This window comes from Etheostoma cragini, chromosome 1 (genome assembly GCF_013103735.1).
Source record: "Etheostoma cragini isolate CJK2018 chromosome 1, CSU_Ecrag_1.0, whole genome shotgun sequence".
Lineage (NCBI taxonomy): Eukaryota > Metazoa > Chordata > Actinopteri > Perciformes > Percidae > Etheostoma > Etheostoma cragini.
Window position 1 is genome coordinate 26,936,688 of NC_048407.1, and position 22,472 is coordinate 26,959,159.

A 22,472-nucleotide genomic window follows, 5' to 3' on the forward strand; every position below is an offset into this window, starting at 1 on the left:
TTTTGGAAAAAGGCTGCAATGAAACAAAGAGTGAAAAATTTAAAGGGGTCTGAATACTTTCCGTACCCACTGTATAGTATATTAATGTGACTTAGATTCCTCATTGTAAAATAAACTACTGGCATTCAACAACACTCACTGCTTACTGAGGTGTCAGTATGAATGTTTTTCACAAATGTCACACTTAATGTATCATAGCAGATGTGTCAAACAGCTTAATCAGTAAACGTACTATAAACTCACTGTTATTTAAAGAGAAAATTTTGAAGCATAAATAAACAGAAATATTTCTTTTCATATTTTTGTCTTTGTATTGTAGCATATCAGTAATTCTAATACACAATGTCCTGCTATATTTTAAAAGAACATGTTGCACTGACTGTGTGAGATGTCAAAATATGAAGAACACCAAATAAGTATATTCATTATTTCGTGACTCTTTCCTGTTGAAAGTACTGCAGCTCTGACTTATTTCACCATGATGACTAAGCTTCCTCAGTAAAAGGGACACACATCTTTTACAAATGTCTTGTGGGTGGGGACAAAATGAACCAGGAAGTGTTTCATAGCCAAACGGGTATGACATTCAGCTCTTCAGTGGTTAGCTCTGTTTTGTTTAGGGCTTTACAATCTGGCGAGTGAGTTTGTGGACATCAGTGCCGGGAAAGGTTTCTCTGTAAGTTTGACATTTAAAGATTCTTTTTCCGTTCATGAGAAAAGAGTAAGTGCTCCTTGTGGAGAGGGTTGTAAGCAGCTGGTCGGTGCTAAAAGGGAACTATTTGTAGCTTTTGCCAGCTAATGTTACTGAATCAAGTCCCTTGTTGAAAAACTTGATCAATAGGAAAATAGGTGCCTGGGACTTGGTACGGAGGGATTTTATGTTTATTTTATTATTTTAGAAGCTATTGAATATTTCTTTAATGCAGAATGAATGAAGACAGTTCAGTGTTGTGAAAACACTGCACAGGGAGATGGGGGTCAGAACAATAAGCATGCAGAGCTCTTGGCACCAAACAGCCCTTTAATTTTCTGAGAGAGGCTCCATGTGCTACATCCACGTGAGGGCTATCAGAAGGATTTTTTCCACACAAATGAAGAGACAATTGAAAGGAACATCACTGTAGCTTTCTGTTGTGGGCACCCTGCTATATCATCCACCTTTGTGCACACATTTCCTGGAATATTTAACTAACAGCTTCTGCTTTTTGGTTCGTTCTATTTGTATTTCAGACTGCACCGTTTGAGAAGATTTGAAGATGTTTTTGTCATTGGCTCCCATCATCTCTCTTTTTGCAATAATTATTTTAGCTGTACACGGTGGGAAAGTTCTAGTATTTCCACATGACGGCAGCCACTGGGTGAACATGAGGGTACTTGTTGAGGAGCTGCACTCAAGGGGACACACTGTGACTGTCATTCGTGTTGCAGACAGCTGGTACATCAGTGAAACGTCTCCACATTACAATACTGTCACAGTGGATATTGCTGGTGGTGGAAATGAGGATTTCTTTCGTCTCTTTGTCTCTAAAAGTATTCAGATTAAACGAAGCAAGGGGTCTGCGTGGGCCCGTTTTGCTTTGGACATGGAGTTAAAAGACAACTTCTTTGAATTACACAAGAAAGTCTGTGAAGTGGTCGTGTACTTATTTGAAAACAAAGAGTTAATGAAGTCCTTCCAAGACGCCAAGTATGATGCGGTTTTGACAGATCCTGCTAACGGAGGAGGAGTGATGCTGGCCCACTTTCTTGGATTGCCGTTAGTGTTTAATGCTCGATGGACTGTTCATGGTGAAGCCCATTTTGCTATTGCACCCTCTCCGCTTTCCTACGTCCCCTTTCCACCCTCAGAATTAACAGATCAAATGACTTTCTTTGAGAGGGTCAAAAACCTTGTTTTTTACACCATGAGGATGCAACTATACAAGCAGATAGTTGGGCCCCATTATTCTGCATTGTCCAGCCGTTACTTTGGTCCAGATGTAGACTACTTCTACCTGTTTCAAGCAGCAGACCTTTGGCTCATGAGAGTGGACTTTGTGTTTGAGTTTCCTCGTCCTACCATGCCGAATATTATCTATATAGGAGGGTTCCAGTGTAAACCAGCAAAACCTCTTCCTGAACACCTGGAGGAGTTTGTGCAGAGTTCAGGAGAGCACGGGGTCATCATCATGTCTCTGGGGACTTTGATTGGAGAGCTTCCCCATGACCTAGCTGATGAGATGTCTACAGCTTTTGCTAAATTACCCCAGAAAGTCATCTGGAGATATAAAGGTGACAGACCAGCCACTCTGGGCAACAACACTTTACTAGTCGACTGGATGCCACAAAATGATCTCCTAGGACATCCACATGTAAAACTATTTGTAAGTCATGGAGGAACAAATGGAATATATGAGGCTATATATCATGGCGTTCCAATTGTAGGCATTCCCTTTGTTTTCGATCAAGCCGACAACCTCTCTAGACTGAGAGCAAAGGGTGTTGCAAAGGTTTTGGATGTTTCTGAATTGGATAAGGAAATATTTCAGAATGTCATAGAGGAAGTCCTGAATGAGCCCTCCTACAGAATAAACATGCAGAGACTCTCCAGGCTGCACAGAGATCAGCCAATGAAGCCGCTGGACCGCGCCCTCTTCTGGATAGAGTTTGTCATGAGACACAAAGGTGCAGCTCACCTGAAAGCAGAGGCCTACAGAATGCCCTGGTACTCCTACCACTCTGTCGATGTCGTACTATTTTTACTTACAATTGCATTTCTTGTTTTGTTATTTTTTGCTGTGTTGGTATGGTCATGCTTTAGATTGTGTTTGAAAAGAAAAGTGAAATCTGACTAACCAGGAAAATCATTTTCATATTGGTCAATTATGTATTGTTTGTCAATCCGCTTCTTTTTCTTTTGAACTGTACTTTGAGTTGACTACAAGTTACTTTTAATTTTCTAGAACAATATGTAACAAAATAACAAAATAACTACCAGTTTTTATTGCCAACTTAAAAGAGTGAAATATGTTTGATTGCTTTGACTAAGGTGCAGTCATTTTAGTTGATCTTGATGCAAACATCGGTTTACCATTAATGACTAAATGAGGATTTGTTGATACCTTCACCAGCAGGTGATGTTTTTTCAGCCATTTAGAGTATCTCCCTAGCCTTTTAAAGAAAAATACCAGCTATTTTAAAATATGACATTTTTCACAAGACAAAAGAACACTTATCTTAGTATTGTAGGCCACTAAAAAAAACTATTATCAAGGAATGTTACTGTAGCGTTATATATACGGCTCTGGATTATGGACTTGTATTAAAATAAACACTGAAATGATTGCACAATCTGAACCTTCCATGTGACGAAACATCTGCAACACATGATAATAATCTTGTGGTTTTCGAAGTATTTTTTTGTTCTCAAATCATTTAGTTTACTACTATTAGGTTAAGAGTTAAACACATGGAACACTGTTCCACCCCTTTTCTTATCACCTGTGCCTTTAAGAACATTTAAGTGCAGTACCAAAGTCTTACTTGGAACCAGGAAGGAATAGAACATATTATGCTCTCTGGCAAAGGAGAATATTGACATACACCTTGGATTCCATAAAGGTAACACTAGCACTTGTTTAATCTATTGCCATTATATGTTACTGATAGCTATCTATTTGAACTACTGATTTTCAAAAGAACTTTTTAAAGGATATTTAATACATTTATTTTCAGTTCAGTTTTCTGTGATGAAACCAACTGCAGCAGGCTACACATACTAATGCAATTCTTTGTTAATGCAAAACGTTTTTATTATTTTAATTAGAAAACCTTTTAAAGATAAAAGGGTAAATAGCAGGATTTTTATTGACAAATAATAAAAATCCCCTTAAAATGTAAGTAAATGTAAGATTTTGTTAAAACAACTTTTTTAAATGATGCATTTCCTAAGATATGAAATGCTTTCTTCCCAAATTTAGAATGAAAATGTATTGGAACTGCCTCTGGATTACTCTCTACTTGCTCTGTCCAACTGTGGTTTCTGGTGGGAAGGTCCTTGTTTATCCTGTGGACGGGAGTCACTGGGTGAACATGAAAGTCATTATTGAGGAACTACATTCAAGGGGCCACCAGGTTTCTGTTGTGCGATCATCAGGCAGCTGGTACATCAAGGAGACCTCCCCATTCTATTCTTCAATTACACTCAATATAGATTCTGAATTCGATGAAGGCTTTATAACTACTTTTGTGTCCCAGCTGCTGGAAATCCAGAGGGAAGGGAAGTCTGCCTGGACACGTTTTAAACTGGAAATGGAACAAGCGCAAAAGGCCTCTGAGATGCATGAGAAAACAAAAGAAATGCTTGAGTTGCTTTTTGAAAGCAAAGATCTGATACAGTCGCTGCAGGAGGCTAATTATGACCTTGTCCTTACAGACCCTGCTATACCAGGGGGTGTTATACTTGCTCACTACCTCAAGTTACCTCTTGTTTTCAACGTCAGATGGACTAGTCAAGGCGAAGGCCATTTCTCAATTGCACCTTCACCTCTTTCTTATGTTCCAATGACAGGGGCCGAGCTTTCAGATAAAATGAGCTTTCTTGAGAGGCTTCTTAACGTAATAATTTTTGGCTTCACAGAATATCAAATAACACAGTATATTTTACCACATTATGTTGGCTTAATTGATAAATATTTAGGTCCAGATGCAGATTATCTATCCTTGTTTCAAGCAGCAGACCTTTGGCTCATGAGAGTGGACTTTGTGTTTGAGTTTCCACGTCCTACCATGCCGAATATTATCTATATGGGAGGGTTCCAGTGTAAACCAGCAAAACCTCTTCCTGAACACCTGGAAGAGTTTGTGCAGAGTTCAGGAGAGCATGGGGTCATCATCATGTCTCTGGGGACTTTGATTGGAGAGCTTCCCCATGACCTAGCTGATTTGATTGCTGCAGCTTTTGCAAAATTACCCCAGAAAGTCATATGGAGATATAAAGGTGACAGACCAGCCACTCTGGGCAACAACACTTTACTAGTAGACTGGATGCCACAAAATGACCTTTTAGGACATCCCAAGATAAAACTATTTGTGGCTCATGGAGGGACAAATGGCGTTCAAGAGGCAATCTATCACGGAGTTCCTATTGTAGGACTTCCATTGATTTTTGATCAGCGTGATAATATATTTAGAATTGAAGTAAGAGGAGCAGGGAAGCTAATTGATATTTTTAGTATGAATGAAGACATCTTCTTTCAGGGTGTTCAGGAAGTCCTGAATGAGCCCTCCTACAGGATGAACATGCAGAGACTCTCCAGGCTGCACAGAGATCAGCCAATGAAGCCATTGGATAACGCCCTCTTCTGGATAGAGTTTGTCATGAGACACAAAGGTGCCGCTCACCTGAGAACTGAATCCTACAAAATGCCCTGGTATTCTTACCACTCTGTAGATGTGATGCTCTTCTTAGTTGGAGTTGTGCTGATAGTTCTGGGCACCTTTGCTGCCTTAATAAGATGTTTTTGCTCCATGTGTCTGAGAAAAAAAAGTAAATGTGATTTAAAAAAAACAAAGTAGCAATCGCAATGAAATTTAACCCAAAAATATGCATTAAATGTGACAAACACAACAAAGTGGGTCAGCTATTTGTACTAGCTATTTATTGGGGATAACAGAAAAACATTTTCATTGAGTTTGAAACCTTTGTCTGATTATAGTAAAAAAAGACAAAACACCAAAATCATTCAGTGCTTTATACTTTTTTATTTGATCAATATGGAGTTTAAGGCTGTTTAAGGCTGATTATATTTGTTTTCACCCTATTCTTACAGTTTTGTTATTTTACCAACCCCATACTCTGGATAAACAAACATTGCATACCCTTTTGCAATTTGTCTATGCTGGTTGGCACATTATTTTGAAACATTCTAGTCAGGGTTTTACATTAACCAATCAATACTCTTTGAATATGTGGCCCTAGATATCTGCAAACTTAGATCAGAGTATGCATGGATATAACCTTTAGGAGAAAGGGTTACCAACATGTACAGTAAACCTGCTGTCTTCAAGGGTAGAAAATAAAAAACATTTATAAATGATACAGTTCATCAGTTGGTATTTAATGAGCCCACAGTGGAAATAACCTTTGCATGCATTCCTTCACTGAATTTAAAGACTTTTCAAATTCACTCTTACACTGTAAGACAATATATTTTACATTTTTAAACTACTACATACTTTCCTCAATGTTGCACAGTATGGGTGATACATGTTCTTATAGCTTCCAAGCAAAGTGTAGGCTTGTATAGATTTAAACAGATCCAATTTCACACTTGAAGATTAGACTGAGAAACCAGAGCTATATTAGGCCTTTATCCTTTCTTTATATAAGCCTTAATGTGTTTTTACAGAAGGATTATGTAATCTGTAAAATTTTTTGATAGCTTGGTCTCAGTTTTTAATACAACGCATGCAATTCCATTAATTCCAGTGTTGACAAAAAGCCTGTCTTATTTTAGTTTGATCATCTGGCATAGAGATTTCAGTTTAGAAATCAATACGATAAATAGATAATATACGCCAATAATTCTAAGAATTACTTTTTCAACATGGTTGTAACCTTTTAAAAAGTAAAGACGTCAAGTGATTTTGAGTGCTATAACGAATACAGTATTTCTGGTTTCTTCTAGCAATGTTCTAGACTGGCTAGCACACCATTTGCACAATTTTACTTTTGATATTTCTCATGCCTGTTTGACTGTTAGTAAGCATTATGATTCAGACTTAACATCTGACAAAATGCAGCCATCTTTGCCTTTACATAACCAAGGAACACCTGGCTCAGGTCTGCTTTTAAAAATGCTCTTATGTTTAAAAGCTGAGGGTGAGTTCTTTGCCAAACAACAGTTGCATGTTATTTGTGATGAATACTTTGGACTTGAAGACTTTTACGTAATATAGGAGCTGTGGCTTTGGAAAGTTGCAGTTGTGCTTAAGTCTCCCTCTCCCATTGCCCCTGTAGCTGTCCCTTAATTATTGAATATGGATATGTCTTTGAAGACTTTTGTAGATGAAATTCATGGTACACAAAATTTTACTAGCTGCAGCCTTTTCCAAATTACCTCTTGGAGATATGAAGAGTGATAGGCCGGATAATCCGTCAAGGTCATCCAAATAGTTTATTGCTCATGAAAGAAAGAAAAGTAATTTAAGACTCCATTGAGTCCCAGTTTTGGCCGTTAATATGATGTCCGGCTGTGCCTACAAGTTAGGGGTGTGGAGTGAATAAAAACAACAACTTCCTCAGGGCCAAACAGGAAGTCCTGAATAAGCCCTCCCACAGTATGAACATTAAGGGTCTGTCCTGATTTCCAGACTTAAGGGGCTTACCTGGCCCTTGGGTAGTGTTGTAAATAACTACAATACAAGTCAGAGCAACTCTACTGTTGTAAGTGTTGATTTTGGCAAACCTGTACAGAATATCCAGGCTGCAAAGATCAGCCAATACAGCCTCAAAACCACAGTCCCTTCTGAATAATGAGTGTCCTAAGACACAACAGTGTTCACCTGAGAATCTTTACATTGGCCTGTAGATATGCTATTTGTAGCATATGTTACACTGATAGCTTCAGCTTTTCTTTTATGCAAAGGGCCCCTGTTTCAGCTGTGTTAAGATATTGGATATCTGGCATTTAAAATAGGCCCAAAGTTGAAAGGATATTCCAAATGTTACCATGCATTGATAATGATTATGTTCTGTCGCATTGTGTATGGGTAAAGTTCACTTGCTAGAGAGATTTTACAGCAAAACCTACCACACGTTGAGACAAACTCAACTTCCCAAGACTGCAGGTTTGTGGTAATACTCTGCTAACTAAATTCTATTATGACATGACTGTACAAAATCCCTGAGGGTTTTTCTTAAATAAATAAATTCTTTTATTACAAAATAATAATAAAAAACTTACCGCAGATCCTGTTACAGAATTTGTTTCTACATGCTGCTCTTGGCTGGTCGCAGCCATGACACAAATCAAATTATTTTTACATCTCTAGCTGTCAAACTGGTAATTCATTAGGAATATCAATTCAGTCTGAATCGTCACTGAAAAGTAGGATTAGAAATGACGGCGGTCCGACCCTCCATAACTCTGGAGACTCATTGACACAACCCAGGAGGGAAAACTAAATTATTTAAAGTAAGATTTCACCTTGATGGAACATTTTCATTTTTGGCAAACACCTCAAATAATAGTACAAGTAAACTAATATTAGTCAGATCAATATTAGCTTCAGGTGGATTCCGCTTGTGTGAATAAAACTAATACAAAAGGCATGAAAAAACTTCCAGGGTCAAAAAAACTGAAAAGCTATTTTCAAGGAATAAAAAGTTGAAAGTGAGAGAGCAGTACAAACTGAGTTTCTCAGAGCTGCTTGTCGACAATTCATGTCAACTAAACACATAAAATGTGCCAAAGAGAAATATCACTTTAAATGAATAGTTTGACATTTTGGGCTTATTTGCTGTCTTGCTGAGAGTTAGATGGAAAGATCAATACCACTCCTATGTCTGTCCGGTAAATATGATTCTGGAGTCAGCAGCCAGTCAGCTGGCATAACACATGAAAATAGGGGGAACAAGAAAACTGTTTTATAGAGGGTTATATACCAGACTATTTCTTGCAGTAATTTCCTCCACTGGTTGCCTGGCAACTGCTCCCATGCAAGAAATAGTCCAGCACATAACCCCTTGTAAAAAAGCAAATGATTGTTCAAACTTACGAGATATAACAAATGAATTAGTGACCTTTAGAGGTGCTGACAAGCATTGTTACCTTTGGTTTGAGCCAGGCTGGCTGTTTCCCCCTATTCCCAGTCCTTCAGTGCTAAACTAAGCTAACCAGCTGCTGTCTGTAGCTTCATATTTACTGAACAGACATAAGAATGGTATTGATCTTCTCCTCTAACCCAAAAAACAAACACGCCTATATCCCAAAACATCTAACTATTCTTCTGAAGACAGGTAAAAACAGGTTAATCGCTGCACAAGTATGAGATGAACACAGGCACAAGACTGGTTACATATTCAATGGTAATACAGAAAAAAAATAGAACGACTGTTTTCAATAATACTCATATTTACGGAAACTTCATAGGGCAGCATCACTGAACATTCACAAACCTATGTCCAAATGGTTTAGGGAAATACTTTGAAACAACACTTATTGACAACAGTTATGAAAAATCATAGTAAACTCTGTTCAGGGTATTTACAAAGTGTCCTTGCAAGCAGGGCAGGTGTGGTGGGCGGTGTAAGTCCTCTCATGATGTCCTGGTCCGTAGAGAGCTCATCCTGAGCACAGTGAGCTCGGCTACATCTGCATCCTCCATCTCCACCTCTTGTTCGCAGCTTTCTCTGATTACATACACTACGAGACCCACACAGATGAAAATGAGCAGGATTATGCCTATAACCTGGAGTACAAAAAAGTAAAGCAACATTTTGTTTAGTGAACATCCACAGGAAATTAGTATTTTGGGTTAAGAACGTGTATCAACAGAGCTATATTATAGTTTCCAAAGGTTAATGGCATTAATTCAAGGATACATTCTCTACAGTGCATACTCTAAGGGGGAGGTGTTTATTTTACTCCACTCATCCTACTTAATCTTCTGTAAGATAGAAAATATTCAACTCACCTGAGAAAAAACAAACAGCTGTTGTGAGCGGAGCATTAGTTCTTGTGGGGTGACATCTCCCTCACTAATTGGCTCACACCACTTCTGCGGTGCTGCCTTGTCAACTAGTACAAATCTACCCTCCCAGTCTGTCATAGCACAAGCAAAGTATTGGCCATCGAGGAACAACAAAATCAGCCACACAATAGCAGGAACAAAACTGGAGAGGGTAATAGGTTTCCGGCACCACAAATCACATCTGCATCCTTGAATGATCAGCATCAAGGTGAAGGCCATGACGGCAGGAATTATGAAGAATGCTGATGAAAACACTCCGTTCCATGTAGGGTTGCAAGGACACTCAAACTCCAGCTCCACCAGCTTCTCTAGTCCCATGAGGATAAAGCCAAAAGCCACATTTGATACCAGAGGACTGTTGCTAAGTTCATTTTTCAGCCTGGTAAGCCATTGTTGTCTACTTTCCATACTAGATTGAGCGAAAAATGAAGACAATCGCTGCAAAAAGCCCAAAAGAGGGTCCACCGTTGTGAACACATTGGCAACAGCTAAGTGATGCGTAATTAACTCATCCAGGGGTAACTTTCCCCCTCGGGCAAAATGCCACACTTCCACTCTGATTGGTTTTGAACAAAGGAGGGTGTGCCGAGTGCTCTGACATTTCTCTAGCTGATTGGTCTGTGCAAGTTTTCAGGTGGGGTTACATTTTAAATGTGGTCTCCCATGGACAAACTGGAGGGAGGGCTGTAAAGTGGAGGGAAGTTTGTTCTACAGTTGAGCTAAGACTAGCCCTTTGCAAAAGTCCAGCAAAAAAAGATGCATGGAGGTGTTGGCATTTAAAAAGAGGCAAGCCTTAACATTGAATGATCAACAGCAGACCAACATGCTCATTCAAACAAAGAAAAAGGAGAATTAAAAGATGCATTTCACTAAGGAGAGGTTACTGAATTAATCAAATAAATACACATGCCTAGTTATACATGTATCAAGTGCTCAGGTGTTTTTGGTTCATGTTTTGCTTGCAACTATCTACAATAAGAACAATGGAATGTATGCTGACTCTTTTCAGATTACCTCAACTGGCCACATGAGGTCACCCACGTAACAGCACACACTAAGGATAGAGAGGATTACAGGAGGCCATGTTGAACTTTCAAGGGGATGAGGTACATACAGCTTGAGAACACCCGGGCCACTCATGTGATGACATAATTTATAAACGACCTCACTGAGCTTAAGAGCATCACCATAATCTCCTCACATTAAAACCTGACAGGACAAAGTATTCAGGCACTGTGAAAAAGGTTTGGAAAGATGTGACTGGTAAAGAAAAAAAAAATGTGGCTGGTTTGATTTCAGTTCGTCTGCATAGGCTAACCATGAATGGTTAATTATTTTAAACCTAATGACTCAAATCTTTCCTGTAGAGATATCAGCTATTTGTTCTGCATATATTTTGTGACAACTCTAACTTGACTACTGGTTATAAACAGGCGGACAATTTATAGTTACATTAACATTGCAGTATGTTGAAAAGAGTAATGGAATCATATAGGGCAGGCTGGTTATTACTGTAATCGCCGACAGGCCAGTAACTGTATTTGCAGGAACAACATCCTCTGAATGGCAGCTGATGAAAATGTGCACCTCCTCGTTAAAAATATAAAAAATTGAAACAATAAAATGAAGACTGAGGAGGCACATCATAACTGCCTGAGTTCACAAACAACATTAATTATATGCGTGTTATGTGTCTGTGTGTATGCCTGTGTGTATTTATTGTCGGTCATGACCGCAAAGGGCAAGCGCAGCTTTTCGTTGCTGCCGTTGGTGTCCTACCAGCATCGGTTCTTTTTTGTTTAAACAGACTTATGTTTCGGCTACATTCACAATCATTTCTGCGCTATTCTTTCATTTTAAATCACCAAACCGCGAACGCGAGAGCGCAAATGCGCATCGGTCTGCGCATCTTTGAATCTTTAGAACTACACAGTGGACAATCTCCCTGACATCCAAAGACCTCTCCTCCGCAATCCGACGAGGCTTCTTCATCGCCAATGGCCGCACATCGGCATCCCTGAGCCGCCGGCCTCCTCCCGGACCTTTCACCCATCGCTGTCCTCTTTGCATCAGGAACGCATTGCAACTAACATTTTTTTTTTTTAAATCATCCAAGACCGATTTTTTTTTTTTTTTTTTTTAAGAACCTGGTGCTATGCTGGGCCCATCTCTCTAGATCTTGTGATTAATACACGATCTCTCCTCCCACATTCGTCCGACCGAGACGCTGGTACTCTCATCGAGCCCCGGCAGTGCATCCTAACGCAGTGATGCTGGCGGTGGTCCTTTTGGCGAACTTGATGCTGCCTTTCATCTCGGCTCAAAACGGTAAGAAAGTAGATGTGACCATGGCATAATTGTTAACATCGCATTGAGGGAAAGAGACTTGACTTGTGTGAGGACGCCCGAGCGAAATGTTTCTAAAGAGGATTTTGACTTGACTGCGTTAAAGCTACTACAGTTCCACGCATCTCGACAATAAGGCCAGAGTTAGACGCCGACACATGAGATTCAATAGCTGCCCACAAAACGGAACTCTTACCTAATTAACTAGACAGAAAACTGACGTTTTTGTGACGTTTTGCAAGGTTATTTACTGTCAACTGAGTATACTGTGCGAGTACTGTATACTGTACTGTATGTCTGTAAGGGGAGTTAACTGCCACTTTCGGGCCAGTCGAATATGTTTTCAGATGTGTTTTGAAATAGACGATGAGTAGTGTTGCTGGGGATATGTCTTCATGGAATAAGTTGTAAATATTAACAGACAGTAGTAGCCTAGCCTTAGGCTGCCAGTATGCCGTTAAGTAGTCAAAGGGGGGTCGGTAGCAGATTGTGTCAAGCAAGACTAACCTGCTATCCAGTAACATACTATCAACACCCAACACAGACTTAAGACTCGCCCTGTGTGCACATAGGCCAACTGTAAGTACCAGGCCCTTCTGGGTCAATGCTATTGGGCCTATGTATCTATTTGATTGGCAAAACCTCTCCCTATACTGTACCACATTTCCTGTCGTACCACCTTAAGTGGATCTTTCTCTCCTGCCCACTGGTTCAGTCAGTGCTAATTGCAAAACTAAATGCACACAAACTACTTTTCTGTTCATTCATGTTTTTTGTACCAGGTGTTTGTCCTTTGCAAATGTTCAGGGAGGTAATAAGAGATTGGTTTATAGAGGATGTTCATTTGTGGCTTTAATTTCAAAAGTTCACCATGCATTAATCATAATAAAACAGAGGATGATTTGGTTTGAGTAAATGTCAGTAACATGCTGCTGGGTGTTCCAGGCTGCCCTGCTCTGACACAGCATGTCCTGACTTCAAATTCTATTGAATCACATCACCCAGAGGGGCACGCAAATCAGCAGCCATTTATGAGATTAAAGTAGAATCTTATATATTATCTTATATATCAATATGTGTATTTTCAATTTTGAAAATAACCACAATGGGTCCCTTGAGCAAGCCTGACATGAGTGGGAAACTTGTTGGCGTTAAAATAAACAAATAGAATAATCACTGCCTGTATTCATATCGTTTAAGAAGCTTCTATACTTACAGGTAATGACCCCTGTGTTGACAAGTCAATATCACAGACATAATCTAATCCACTTTCAGAGAATAAGGCAGGGAATTACTCTGCGTACTTCAAATTTGAATGCTTGATGCCCACCTCGTCTGGGGGGATAATCAGATCCCACTATGCAAGACTTAATGAGACAGGCATTCTGATGAGAAGGTTGGGTAAAACCTCACTTTAGTGCTGACCTACCTTTTCATTACACTTGCAATGGAAAAGGTCCCGATTATTTATATTCAATGAAGTGAAATACAGTGTAACAGTTTGTACAATTTTCCTGTAATACTAGTAAAACTCAATATGCAGAAAGGAAAGAAGCATGAATGAAAACCTAGATCATTTTACAAGAAAAGCACTGAAGCAGCCCTGTGTCTTCAGATTGCTAAGAGACAAAAAAACTACAGCGCTACAGCTGTTATACAACAGAATATTATCCCCTGAATTCCTTTCTTTCTTCTTTGTTAATTTCTCTGCGGTGCTTGAAGTGTGGGCACGCACATTGAAGTGTTCTCAGATCTTGCTATCTGGAAAATCAAATACCTAATAAGCCCTCCATTGTTTGATAAAGCTCAAGCAAAAGGCATTCCAAACACTTCCTGTGGTCTTTGCCCAGTGTTACCGCCCAATCACTGTGGCCCAGTTCACACCACATAAACTAGCACACACATACAACCAGGGGTCAGTGGGAGACAAACTGGTGCCACCCAGGGACTAAATGTGTGGGTGCTTTTTCTGTTTTATGTAGAAATCCTAAAGTTATGGTTAATGGACAGACCCATTTTTATTTCAGTAAACATACCCTACATTCATCACAGGTTTGATCACAGTTGTAGTAACTACAGTTATTATTTTACACATCCAAAGTTTAAATTTAGGGTAATATACTGTATAGGTGCACAGCTTCTTATGCAATCCTAGATTTTCCTATTACATTACAGAATTCAGAAAGTGGCATGGGAGAGAATAATAATTATAAGTGCATGAGATGTAATCACTGTATCTGGGAAGCAGAGGGAATTCATGTCAGTATTTGCTCATGTTCAGGGACAAGTGGGCCTACTATAGGTGGCCAGTTTCTGCGACAGATATTTGAAGGACTGTAAATAGCATCCGTCCATTCTGCCTCGTTTCTATTTTTACCACCGAGACACAGCACTGAGAACTGTGGCTTAAAGGTCCTTTTGTGAAAGTGAATTCATTAACTCTTAATGGACGGCCTCCTTGTGCACAGCTGCACAGCCTTCTAAAGACTTACTAGGTGGCTGTGAACAATTTAAGCTGAGAGATTATATGATCTTTATGCAAAGAAAGTAAAGGCTGTTGAGAAAGGTGGCTGACCTGGAGAAGTGCTTGTGTCTTATATAAATTCCTCCTCATGAAGCATGAAGCCCACTCCTACTGCCAACTTTCTTGTATTATCACAGCCTGTGTGAACCAAAACATGCAGATCACGTCAATACAACCTTTAGAATAACAAGCTGATATTATTGCTTCTTTGTTCAAAATGAACTATTTATATTGGGTTTCTCTCATTTAACTGCTTAGTTTGCAGTTGCTTAAGATTGAGCGCACACATCAGCATATAGTCATTATTGTTGAGGTTACACAATCACAGTACTCTATTAAGACAAGATTTAGAGAATGCTATGCCCACGTGGATTTTAATATGTACTGCAATTACAATATGCAGGTTTATTTTGTCAATGCATGGCCCTCTAATTCTTTTCTACGTCCCTTTATAGAATAATTATTATCTACAGAGGCCAACATTTTATTTTAAGATAAGCATTTTACAGCTGTATACCATTCAATCAAGAGACCAATGGTATATGATGCAGCAGCTTGTCCATTATTATGCTTCTGTTCAAGCTCTGGACAAGGGCACATTTGCGAGTCTGGAAAATATGCTGTAGGACTCAAGCCAGCTCTTTATACTGAGTCACGCTTGCCCACTGTGAAATCTGATATGGACTGCACTGATAAGGAGCAGCATCACACAGTATAAAACACAGTGCAGGTATATACTGATGCTCAACTGTAAGGTGAGCAATGTTGTTTTTTTAATTTAATGATTTTTCCAGGGACGGACATGCTGTTTCCTTTTTTAAGCACCACCAGCATTCATGCAGTTACACACATTCACAGCTGAAAATTCCCCAATTTAGCCATAGCCCTGTACTGCCGGAACTGCTCAGGTTAATTGTGCTGCAGGAGGGCAGCACAGAGAGAGAATATTCAAAGACTTTACTTTCTTTTATACCCGGCCCTATTTTTCCCATATGCCCTAAGTATTTTAACAAGTGACCTAGGGGACACAATGTTGTTGTTTTTTTATTAAGAGGCTCATACTAGCTGATATTCCGCATACCATTGTCATTTAAGTTGACAAATAATAATACCGGGAAGTATGTAGGAGGTTGAGGAATAACATTTGTCACCCCTATAGTATTCTAAATCCACAACATTCCACGACATTCCACTTCCGGGATTGCTCTGTTGCTGTCGGCAATTGCGTCGGATTTCACTCTTTTCAGCCGGTTGTCTGCTTTGTGTTGGTATTTTAAACTTCGTTGGATTTATGAGGACTATGGTTAACTGCTCCTCAGATCTCTGCAAGGTAACCCCAGACAGAACCCGATCTGAGTTTTCTCTTGCACGATTAAAACAACTTTTGAACGTGCACAGAACCAAAACAAGTTCCATCCCGGGGCTTTTTTGCAGCGGTAGCGCAGCTTTTCCTGCTGTTTAGCGCTGCCCATGATGATTGTGATTGGTTTAAAGAAATGCCAGTAAACCACAAAATGCTTTTCTTCCATCCCGTAATGCTGTATGGACTAGCCAGAAGGTCTGGCAAAGTAAGACTCCCCTATAGAGATCAATTAGTAGGATCTTCTCATTTCAGATAAATGATGAGAATCAGTGTCCCATGATGCATCTGTCTCTGTACGTCTTGGGTTTTACATCAAATAATTCATAAATCTCTTGTTTTGACCTCAGCAAAGAGAAATAGGAAGTGTTGGTTGTGATTAGGGGATGGGATTAGAGCATTTCTACCTAGCACAGGGGTTATTGGGATTTAAATCTCATTAAACTGTTAAACCTCTCTTCTGTAATCTGAATGACAGACTCAAGTATTACCAGCAAAATGGAAATGGTCGGCCCATTGCTTGTTTTGCATGACATACCTTCTTTATTTTTTGGGGCATTTTTTGGCCGTTATTTTTACAGGACAGATGAAGACATGAAAAGGGGGAATGACATGCAGCTAAGGGCCGCAGATCGGAGCTGAACCCGCAGCTGCGTTGAGGAGTAAACCTCTATATATATGTGCGCTTGCTTTACCGACTGAGCTAACCTGGCAACATGACGTACCTTCTTAAACAATAACTATAACATGTGTACTGAACATTACTGCTGTTGTTATGACCATTAAGCAATAACCTACTGTCCATTGCATACATTGTATTACATTCATTTCAGTGTATATGACTGTTGACGCAGTACAATTTAGTTGTACTCATGTACTAAAACATTAAAGTACTGTTGCTAATCAAGACCCTGATAGTAAACTCACACAGGTGTTCTCATGTATGCCTAATTTGGCTTTTTTCCTTACACCTGTCTGGGTGTGAGCAGCCAGTCCGTGACACTGACAACTCAATGTCTCTTTAGTCACACCCTTTCTTTTTAGGATTTTTTTTTAGGTATTTGGAGACTTATGACAGGTGACCATGACACATTCCCAGGATAGCTCTGCCAACTTTAACCCAAAATTAGATCTAAAGCATCTAGTATAACTGAAAAAACCTGTATGGATATGGGTGGCCTTTGAATCTTACCGAAATCGGTCACTAGGTTAAATCCTAAATGCTTGATTTTATTTGAGTAAACGACAACTGTCACAACTGTATGATCTATTGTGTTATACAAATGACCGGTAAAGGAACACATATCTGTCACAGTATCATGCAGGTACAACAAAGATGCGCCAACACCTGCAAACTTAAACACACATATACACTGCCTAGCTGATAACTAGTTCAGTGGCCCTGGGGGATTTCCCTACTCACTGCTTTCTCTGGATGTAGGAAGGCAGCTGACTCACTCTCAGGCTGCAAGGTAGTGGTTTGTGGCTTGCTATCATTCCTCAGGGGAGTTTTCTTCTCCACCTATCAGTAGAGTATGTAGGCAGTAATGACTGTGACTTCCACACAGCCTTCGACAGAGCTTGTCACAGAAAACAACAGGTAATTTGGTGATAGTATTCTGAACATGTCATAAGGGAGTTAAGTGAGCTAAAGCGTGCAACTCAGGCATGTCACTGTGAAGGACTTAATTATTTCTTGTGCTGGATAATGTCTGTTTAACCAACTACTCATGTGAATGTTTGACCTCCTCGGTTCGATTCAACACAAGCCATCATGGCAGCAACACCTCTGCACACATTAAAAATGTAAATATTAATCTTATTGTGAATTAAAATAGAGAGAACCGCTTGCAGTGAAGCTCTCGTGTGTTTTAACTAACCTATAGGCCCTAATGCTTTTTTGAAAATGCTGCATTTAGTAATGCAACACCCCCAAATTTGCTGACACTGACCAGCAAGAAACGCCCACCACAACTAGGTTTGTTTTGCTAATATTTTGGTCTGTATTTATCTGTGTTGGTACAAAGATTATGATCAACATCCCCCCCCATACATACAGATAGACAAGCCTATTCTTCTTAGAAATAGTTTATGCTCTATTATTTCTTAGGTCAGTCTATGTGAGAGAGCTGAACTGTTTTAATTGGAATACAATACTGTTGTAATTTTAATACAATAACTCTGCAGTGGCTTCGTGATGTTCACCAGGTCTCTTGCAGCCATCCGTGCTGCTGGTTCCTCTAGGCACTGTTGTCACAAACCATACACATAGTACTGTTAATCTGTCATAAAATGCATGGAAACAGTAAATTGGAACCTGTTCATTTTCTACAGAAGTCTTTGTCATGCAATTAGTCGATTCATTCATTAGTTCATAAAATTGATCAACTGTTTTGATTAGAAATTAAGAAGTTGCAAATAAATCATTTACCAAGCAAACGTTGCAGAATAGCTGTATTTCTCAGTTTCATATTGTTTTTAGTTGAATATCTTTGAGTTTTGAAAGAAATATACATTTGATGAGATAATCTTAGGCACTTTGAAATACTGAAGGGCATTTTTGCATAAAACAATATATTGATTAAATGTAAAAAAAAAAATTCAACAGATGGATTAAAAATTTAAATTTACTTTTCGTTGCAGCCCTAAACTGCTATCATCATAACATAAGATGACACTATCTCCTCTTTCTTCTATCACCAAGTTGCTGAGATCTGACCACTCTCCTTTGCACCTCTCTTTGTCACATCTTGTCTCCCAGCACGCCTTTGAAATAAATGAGTACCGGCTGGCTGCTTTGTGTTTTGTTTTCACTGCCAGTATAAGCTCCTTGTTTAAACAACATGAAAATTGGTCTGCTCACTGGCCGAGTGTTGTCTGTAGTTTGTTCTGTGGGTATTTCTCCACAGAGCCTCCCTGAGCCTGAATTTAAATGAAGCGAGCTGTTCCATTTTCTGATTTAATTTGCCATCACCTTGGAGGACATTCAATTATTTTAAGCAGATACTACACTGTGATTATGAGCACTTATGCATGGCTGACAATAGTTATCTGTGCCATGTGCTGTGGTAAAGAATGCCATAGTAAATGTTCTGTCAAATTGAAATATTGCTCTAACAGTGTAGGCGGAAAGGCTTGGATTCACCCTCTGGGATTATGTGGTGAGCTTGATGGGCCCAGATGTTTCCAGAGAAAAGAAACAAATGCTAATTACTCTGCATATCTCTAGGCATTGCACATAGAAACACAAGTTGTAAGGACCAAATATCCTCAGATGCATCTAGCAGGAATACTCCAATTACTATATTTATTTGCTAAATTCTCCTCACAACTTCTCTTTCCCCTCATCTAATTCATTTTCATATGGCTGTGAGTCACAAATTGGTGTCAAGCAACAGACGCTCACTAACTAAAATTCATGTGATGTTAAGTAAATTAAATCTATTGGCTATACTCACTTTTTTGAGTCCAGTGCACAGAGAATAATGTTCTGTGAACCTTGTGAATGGTATTTATTTTCACTTGTGAGTTATACAATTATTTAAATGAAATTGAACTAGCTTCATTATGGGGATAAGCTGAATGCAGTTAACACTCCTTCCTTATGGCTTCCACAGGCTTATCTTTTCATGTGCTTATGATACATTACTTTGAGCAGACATATCTGGGTCTGTAAGCTGTTGTATTTAGACACAACACACAGTCTAACACTCAAGAGACCATAGGCTCTTTGTTGCCATTTCCTCTACAACAGTTCAGGGCAAAGTTAATGCAATGTTATTTTTTTCTGATTTACTTAAGCACGTGTGGTTTGCAGCTGACGGGTTGCAGGGGCAGCAGAGAACAGTGTCTGTGGTCCAGGTGATTTGTCATTAGATGAGGATCATTAAGGTTGGCACTGTATTGTTGGACTAACTACTGATGTGAAACAAGGTCATGAATCAGCCACAGACACATCATGCTACACTCACAGTTGTGGTAATAATGCTTATGGCTCCTGTTCTATTTCGATTTGATTCTATTTCAATTTCATATTTAAAATGTGTTTCCAATTCAACATGACAAGATGGTTAGAAAAAATGGGGGTGGTTTGTATAACTCCTTAAGATGAAATGCTAGTGGCGTGATGTAATGGGGATATGGTTGTATATTCAGGTTCCGCTTGTTACTTAAATGAAGTTTGCTTTAAAAGCACAAGTCAACTTTGTGTGATTCTATCCAAACTATCCTGTTCAACTGTGACCATATGTGCATTTTGTGATTTTTGAAAACCTGCTCTTAAAGTCCAGCTTATCCAAAATGAGAGCTGGCTGTCCTAATTTCTGGTGTTACAAGCAAAAGCTGATATGGAGATTAGATGTATACGTACACACAGTTGCATCTATTTGTGATGATTTTTGTGAACTGCTTTTAACTGGCAATTCATGTTCTTAGGAAAAAAGATAAGAACCTGGTAAATGTCTGCATGACATAGAATGCAGACTTTTCAAAAATGTATTTTCATTTAGTATGTTCTAAAAATGTTTTAACTTAATATGATATCATGTACAAGATATCATATTATCTTGGGTTGGGTTTCCTTCAACATCTCAGGTTTCCTCCCACAGTCCAATGACATGCATGTTATGTGAATCATGACTCTAAATTGCTTGTAGGTGTGAATATGAGTGGGCATATGTTTTTCTTGTGTATCTGTTAGCCCTGTGACAGACCGACCCATGTGTGCTGGGACAGCGTCCAGCACCACGTGACCCTGAAAGTGGGTGTATGAAATGGATTGATGGATTGTAAGAAACTAGTGTAGCATATCAAAACATTTATAAAAAAATGCATACAAACTCATACAAGTCTATAGACAGTATAATATTTACCAAATTTAGTTAAGACTGAGACACATTTGCAGGACTGGCAAAATATAATTTTGGCACGCAAGGAAAATGCTTTGTTGCTTTAGAAATGGCAACTATAGCATTAAACCAACCAAAAACGTTGACTGGGGCCAAACTTCCAAGATTTTCTTATAGAAAACTGTCAATGGGTCAAGTACGAGGGATGACACTGATTGTTGCCACACAGTAAGCGTAGAAAAGGCTAATGTGATTGTTCACCTACTTGACAAGCTTTCTTATAAACAAACCTTTAAGGAGACTGATTAAACTGAGAATACACAAATAGTTCTCCCCTTTACCATGTATTTAATGAGTGCATTGTGAAATTTTAAAAGTCAGGTGTGCTTTACATGTATTGCATTCAATGTACTGCAATTAATGTGAACAGTTTGCTCAAGCATAAGCACATGAAAGGTACACTTTAAATATCCCGCTGCACTCATCTTTATAAGGTGAAATGTCAGAGAAAAAGACAAAGCAAAAAGGAAAAGAAATACACAAGATATTAGCACTACTTGCTGGCCTGGACTTGGGACTGGTTGACTATGACCCTGTTAGACAGTTGTATGACCTTAGTGGGTCACGGAACCCTGATGTTGAAATTACTGGATTTAGGTAATCATTAACCTTTTCTTTTTCCACCTATCAATGATTTGATGATTTGCTTCATTTTCATTTGCCTTTAATCATCCACTCTTTTTTTGTATGTACTCTGATAATATTTGATTTCTTGATTTCTCCATCCCTTGGCCTTTCCACACCTTCCTACTGCTCTAACCCTCTGCTGCCCTTTCCTTCCCTGCCATCCCAATACACTTTTCCTCTCCAGCTGGGTTTGTGAAGTCGCCAATGTCTGAGACTAAGCTTACGGGGGACACCTTTGAGCTGTACTGCGACGTGGTTGGTTACCCAACTCCAGAGATCCAGTGGTGGTATGCTGAGATCAACCGAGCTGACTCCTTCAAACAGCTTTGGGACGGAGCTCGCAAGCGGCGGGTATCCATCAACACGGCCTACGGTGCCAATGGGGTTAGTGTGCTCGGCATCACGCGTCTCACATTGGAGGACTCTGGGACCTATGAGTGCCGGGCCAGCAACGACCCCAAGCGCAATGATCTCCGACAAAACCCTGCCATCACCTGGATCCGCGCCCAGGCCACCATTTCAGTGCTACAGAGTGAGTGGTCAATGTCCCTAGTACCTAGATGATGAACAAACTACCAATCCCCTTTCCCAACCACTCTAGCCATTAAAAACCCCTCAGGAGACAACCCTCCCCACAGGGGTCACATCTTTTTTTAAGTTGCTTTTAAAAAGTATAATAGAATTAACACTAAACTTGTCTCAATCCATATGCCAGTGGTTGCCATTTATGTTTTGTTTTGAGTATTTTTTTTTCTTAATTTGGTTTGGTAAATACTTACGTTGTCTTTTACTGAACTCCATAAAGTCCCTGTTTCTGCCCTAATCCCATAGAGCATCTTGTTGTAAACGGCCACAAACCCAGGAACTTTACCCAGTCTCTATCGACATTTTCTTCTTTTTCTACCACCCTAAACCTTCGTTCTTACTGTCACATGTGTCCTTTTACAATATTCTGATCATGACCTTTTTCCTC

The 22,472-nt window shown here is 39.4% G+C and overlaps 5 protein-coding genes across 9 annotated transcripts in view; 3 read left to right on the forward strand and 2 right to left on the reverse strand.

The window, feature by feature from the left end:
• The first annotated feature begins 555 nt into the window (after positions 1–555).
• On the forward strand, positions 556–2,876 carry LOC117949195 (UDP-glucuronosyltransferase 2A2-like). Of its 3 annotated transcripts, none has more exons than XM_034879264.1 (2): positions 556–676; positions 1,231–2,876. In XM_034879264.1, the coding sequence occupies exon 2, from the start codon at positions 1,257–1,259 to the stop codon at positions 2,832–2,834; it is 1,578 nt and encodes a 525-aa protein (XP_034735155.1). In that variant the 5' UTR covers positions 556–676; positions 1,231–1,256; the 3' UTR covers positions 2,835–2,876. The 3 variants fall into 3 exon arrangements, with proteins under 3 accessions (XP_034735155.1, XP_034735171.1, XP_034735163.1); XM_034879280.1 differs by lacking the exon at positions 556–676 and adding an exon at positions 703–721; XM_034879272.1 differs by lacking the exon at positions 556–676 and adding an exon at positions 728–1,058.
• Positions 2,877–3,078: 202 nt separating this feature from the next.
• Positions 3,079–6,347, forward strand: LOC117949182 (UDP-glucuronosyltransferase 2A1-like). The gene is made up of 2 exons (XM_034879244.1): positions 3,079–3,600; positions 3,960–6,347. The coding sequence occupies exon 2, from the start codon at positions 3,961–3,963 to the stop codon at positions 5,554–5,556; it is 1,596 nt and encodes a 531-aa protein (XP_034735135.1). The 5' UTR covers positions 3,079–3,600; position 3,960; the 3' UTR covers positions 5,557–6,347.
• Positions 5,296–22,472, reverse strand: part of rec114 (REC114 meiotic recombination protein) — a 46,481-nt gene continuing 29,304 nt past the window's right edge. Inside the window, exon 7 of the mRNA XM_034879362.1 lies at positions 5,296–5,514. The gene's annotated coding sequence lies outside the window, so the exon portion shown is untranslated. The remainder of the gene's footprint in view (positions 5,515–22,472) is intronic.
• On the reverse strand, positions 6,355–11,324 carry LOC117949278 (calcium homeostasis modulator protein 6). Its single transcript, XM_034879397.1, has 2 exons — positions 9,679–11,324; positions 6,355–9,453 (listed from the first exon to the last, which is right to left on the reverse strand). Exons 1-2 carry the CDS (start codon positions 10,141–10,143, stop codon positions 9,301–9,303), a joined length of 618 nt encoding a protein of 205 aa, XP_034735288.1. The 5' UTR covers positions 10,144–11,324; the 3' UTR covers positions 6,355–9,300.
• nptnb (neuroplastin b) overlaps positions 11,532–22,472 on the forward strand; it is a 28,619-nt gene continuing 17,678 nt past the window's right edge. Inside the window, exons 1-2 of one of the 3 annotated variants that reach the window (XM_034879321.1) lie at positions 11,532–12,063; positions 21,684–22,031. In XM_034879321.1, the coding sequence (XP_034735212.1) occupies positions 12,006–12,063; positions 21,684–22,031 (406 nt within the window). In that variant the 5' untranslated portion in view covers positions 11,532–12,005. The remainder of the gene's footprint in view (positions 12,064–21,683; positions 22,032–22,472) is intronic. The other 2 variants (XM_034879313.1, XM_034879329.1) reach the window with 2 other exon arrangements.

Coding starts and splice junctions, on each gene's coding strand:
- LOC117949195 (XM_034879264.1), top strand. CDS start 1,257: ATGTTTTTGTCATTGGCTCCCATCATCTCTCTTTTTGCAATAATTATT.
- LOC117949182 (XM_034879244.1), top strand. CDS start 3,961: ATGAAAATGTATTGGAACTGCCTCTGGATTACTCTCTACTTGCTCTGT.
- LOC117949278 (XM_034879397.1), bottom strand. CDS start 10,143: ATGGAAAGTAGACAACAATGGCTTACCAGGCTGAAAAATGAACTTAGC. Junction 9,454..9,678: donor AGCTGTTTGTTTTTTCTCAG/GTGAGTTGAATA, acceptor TTTGTACTCCAG/GTTATAGGCATAATCCTGCT.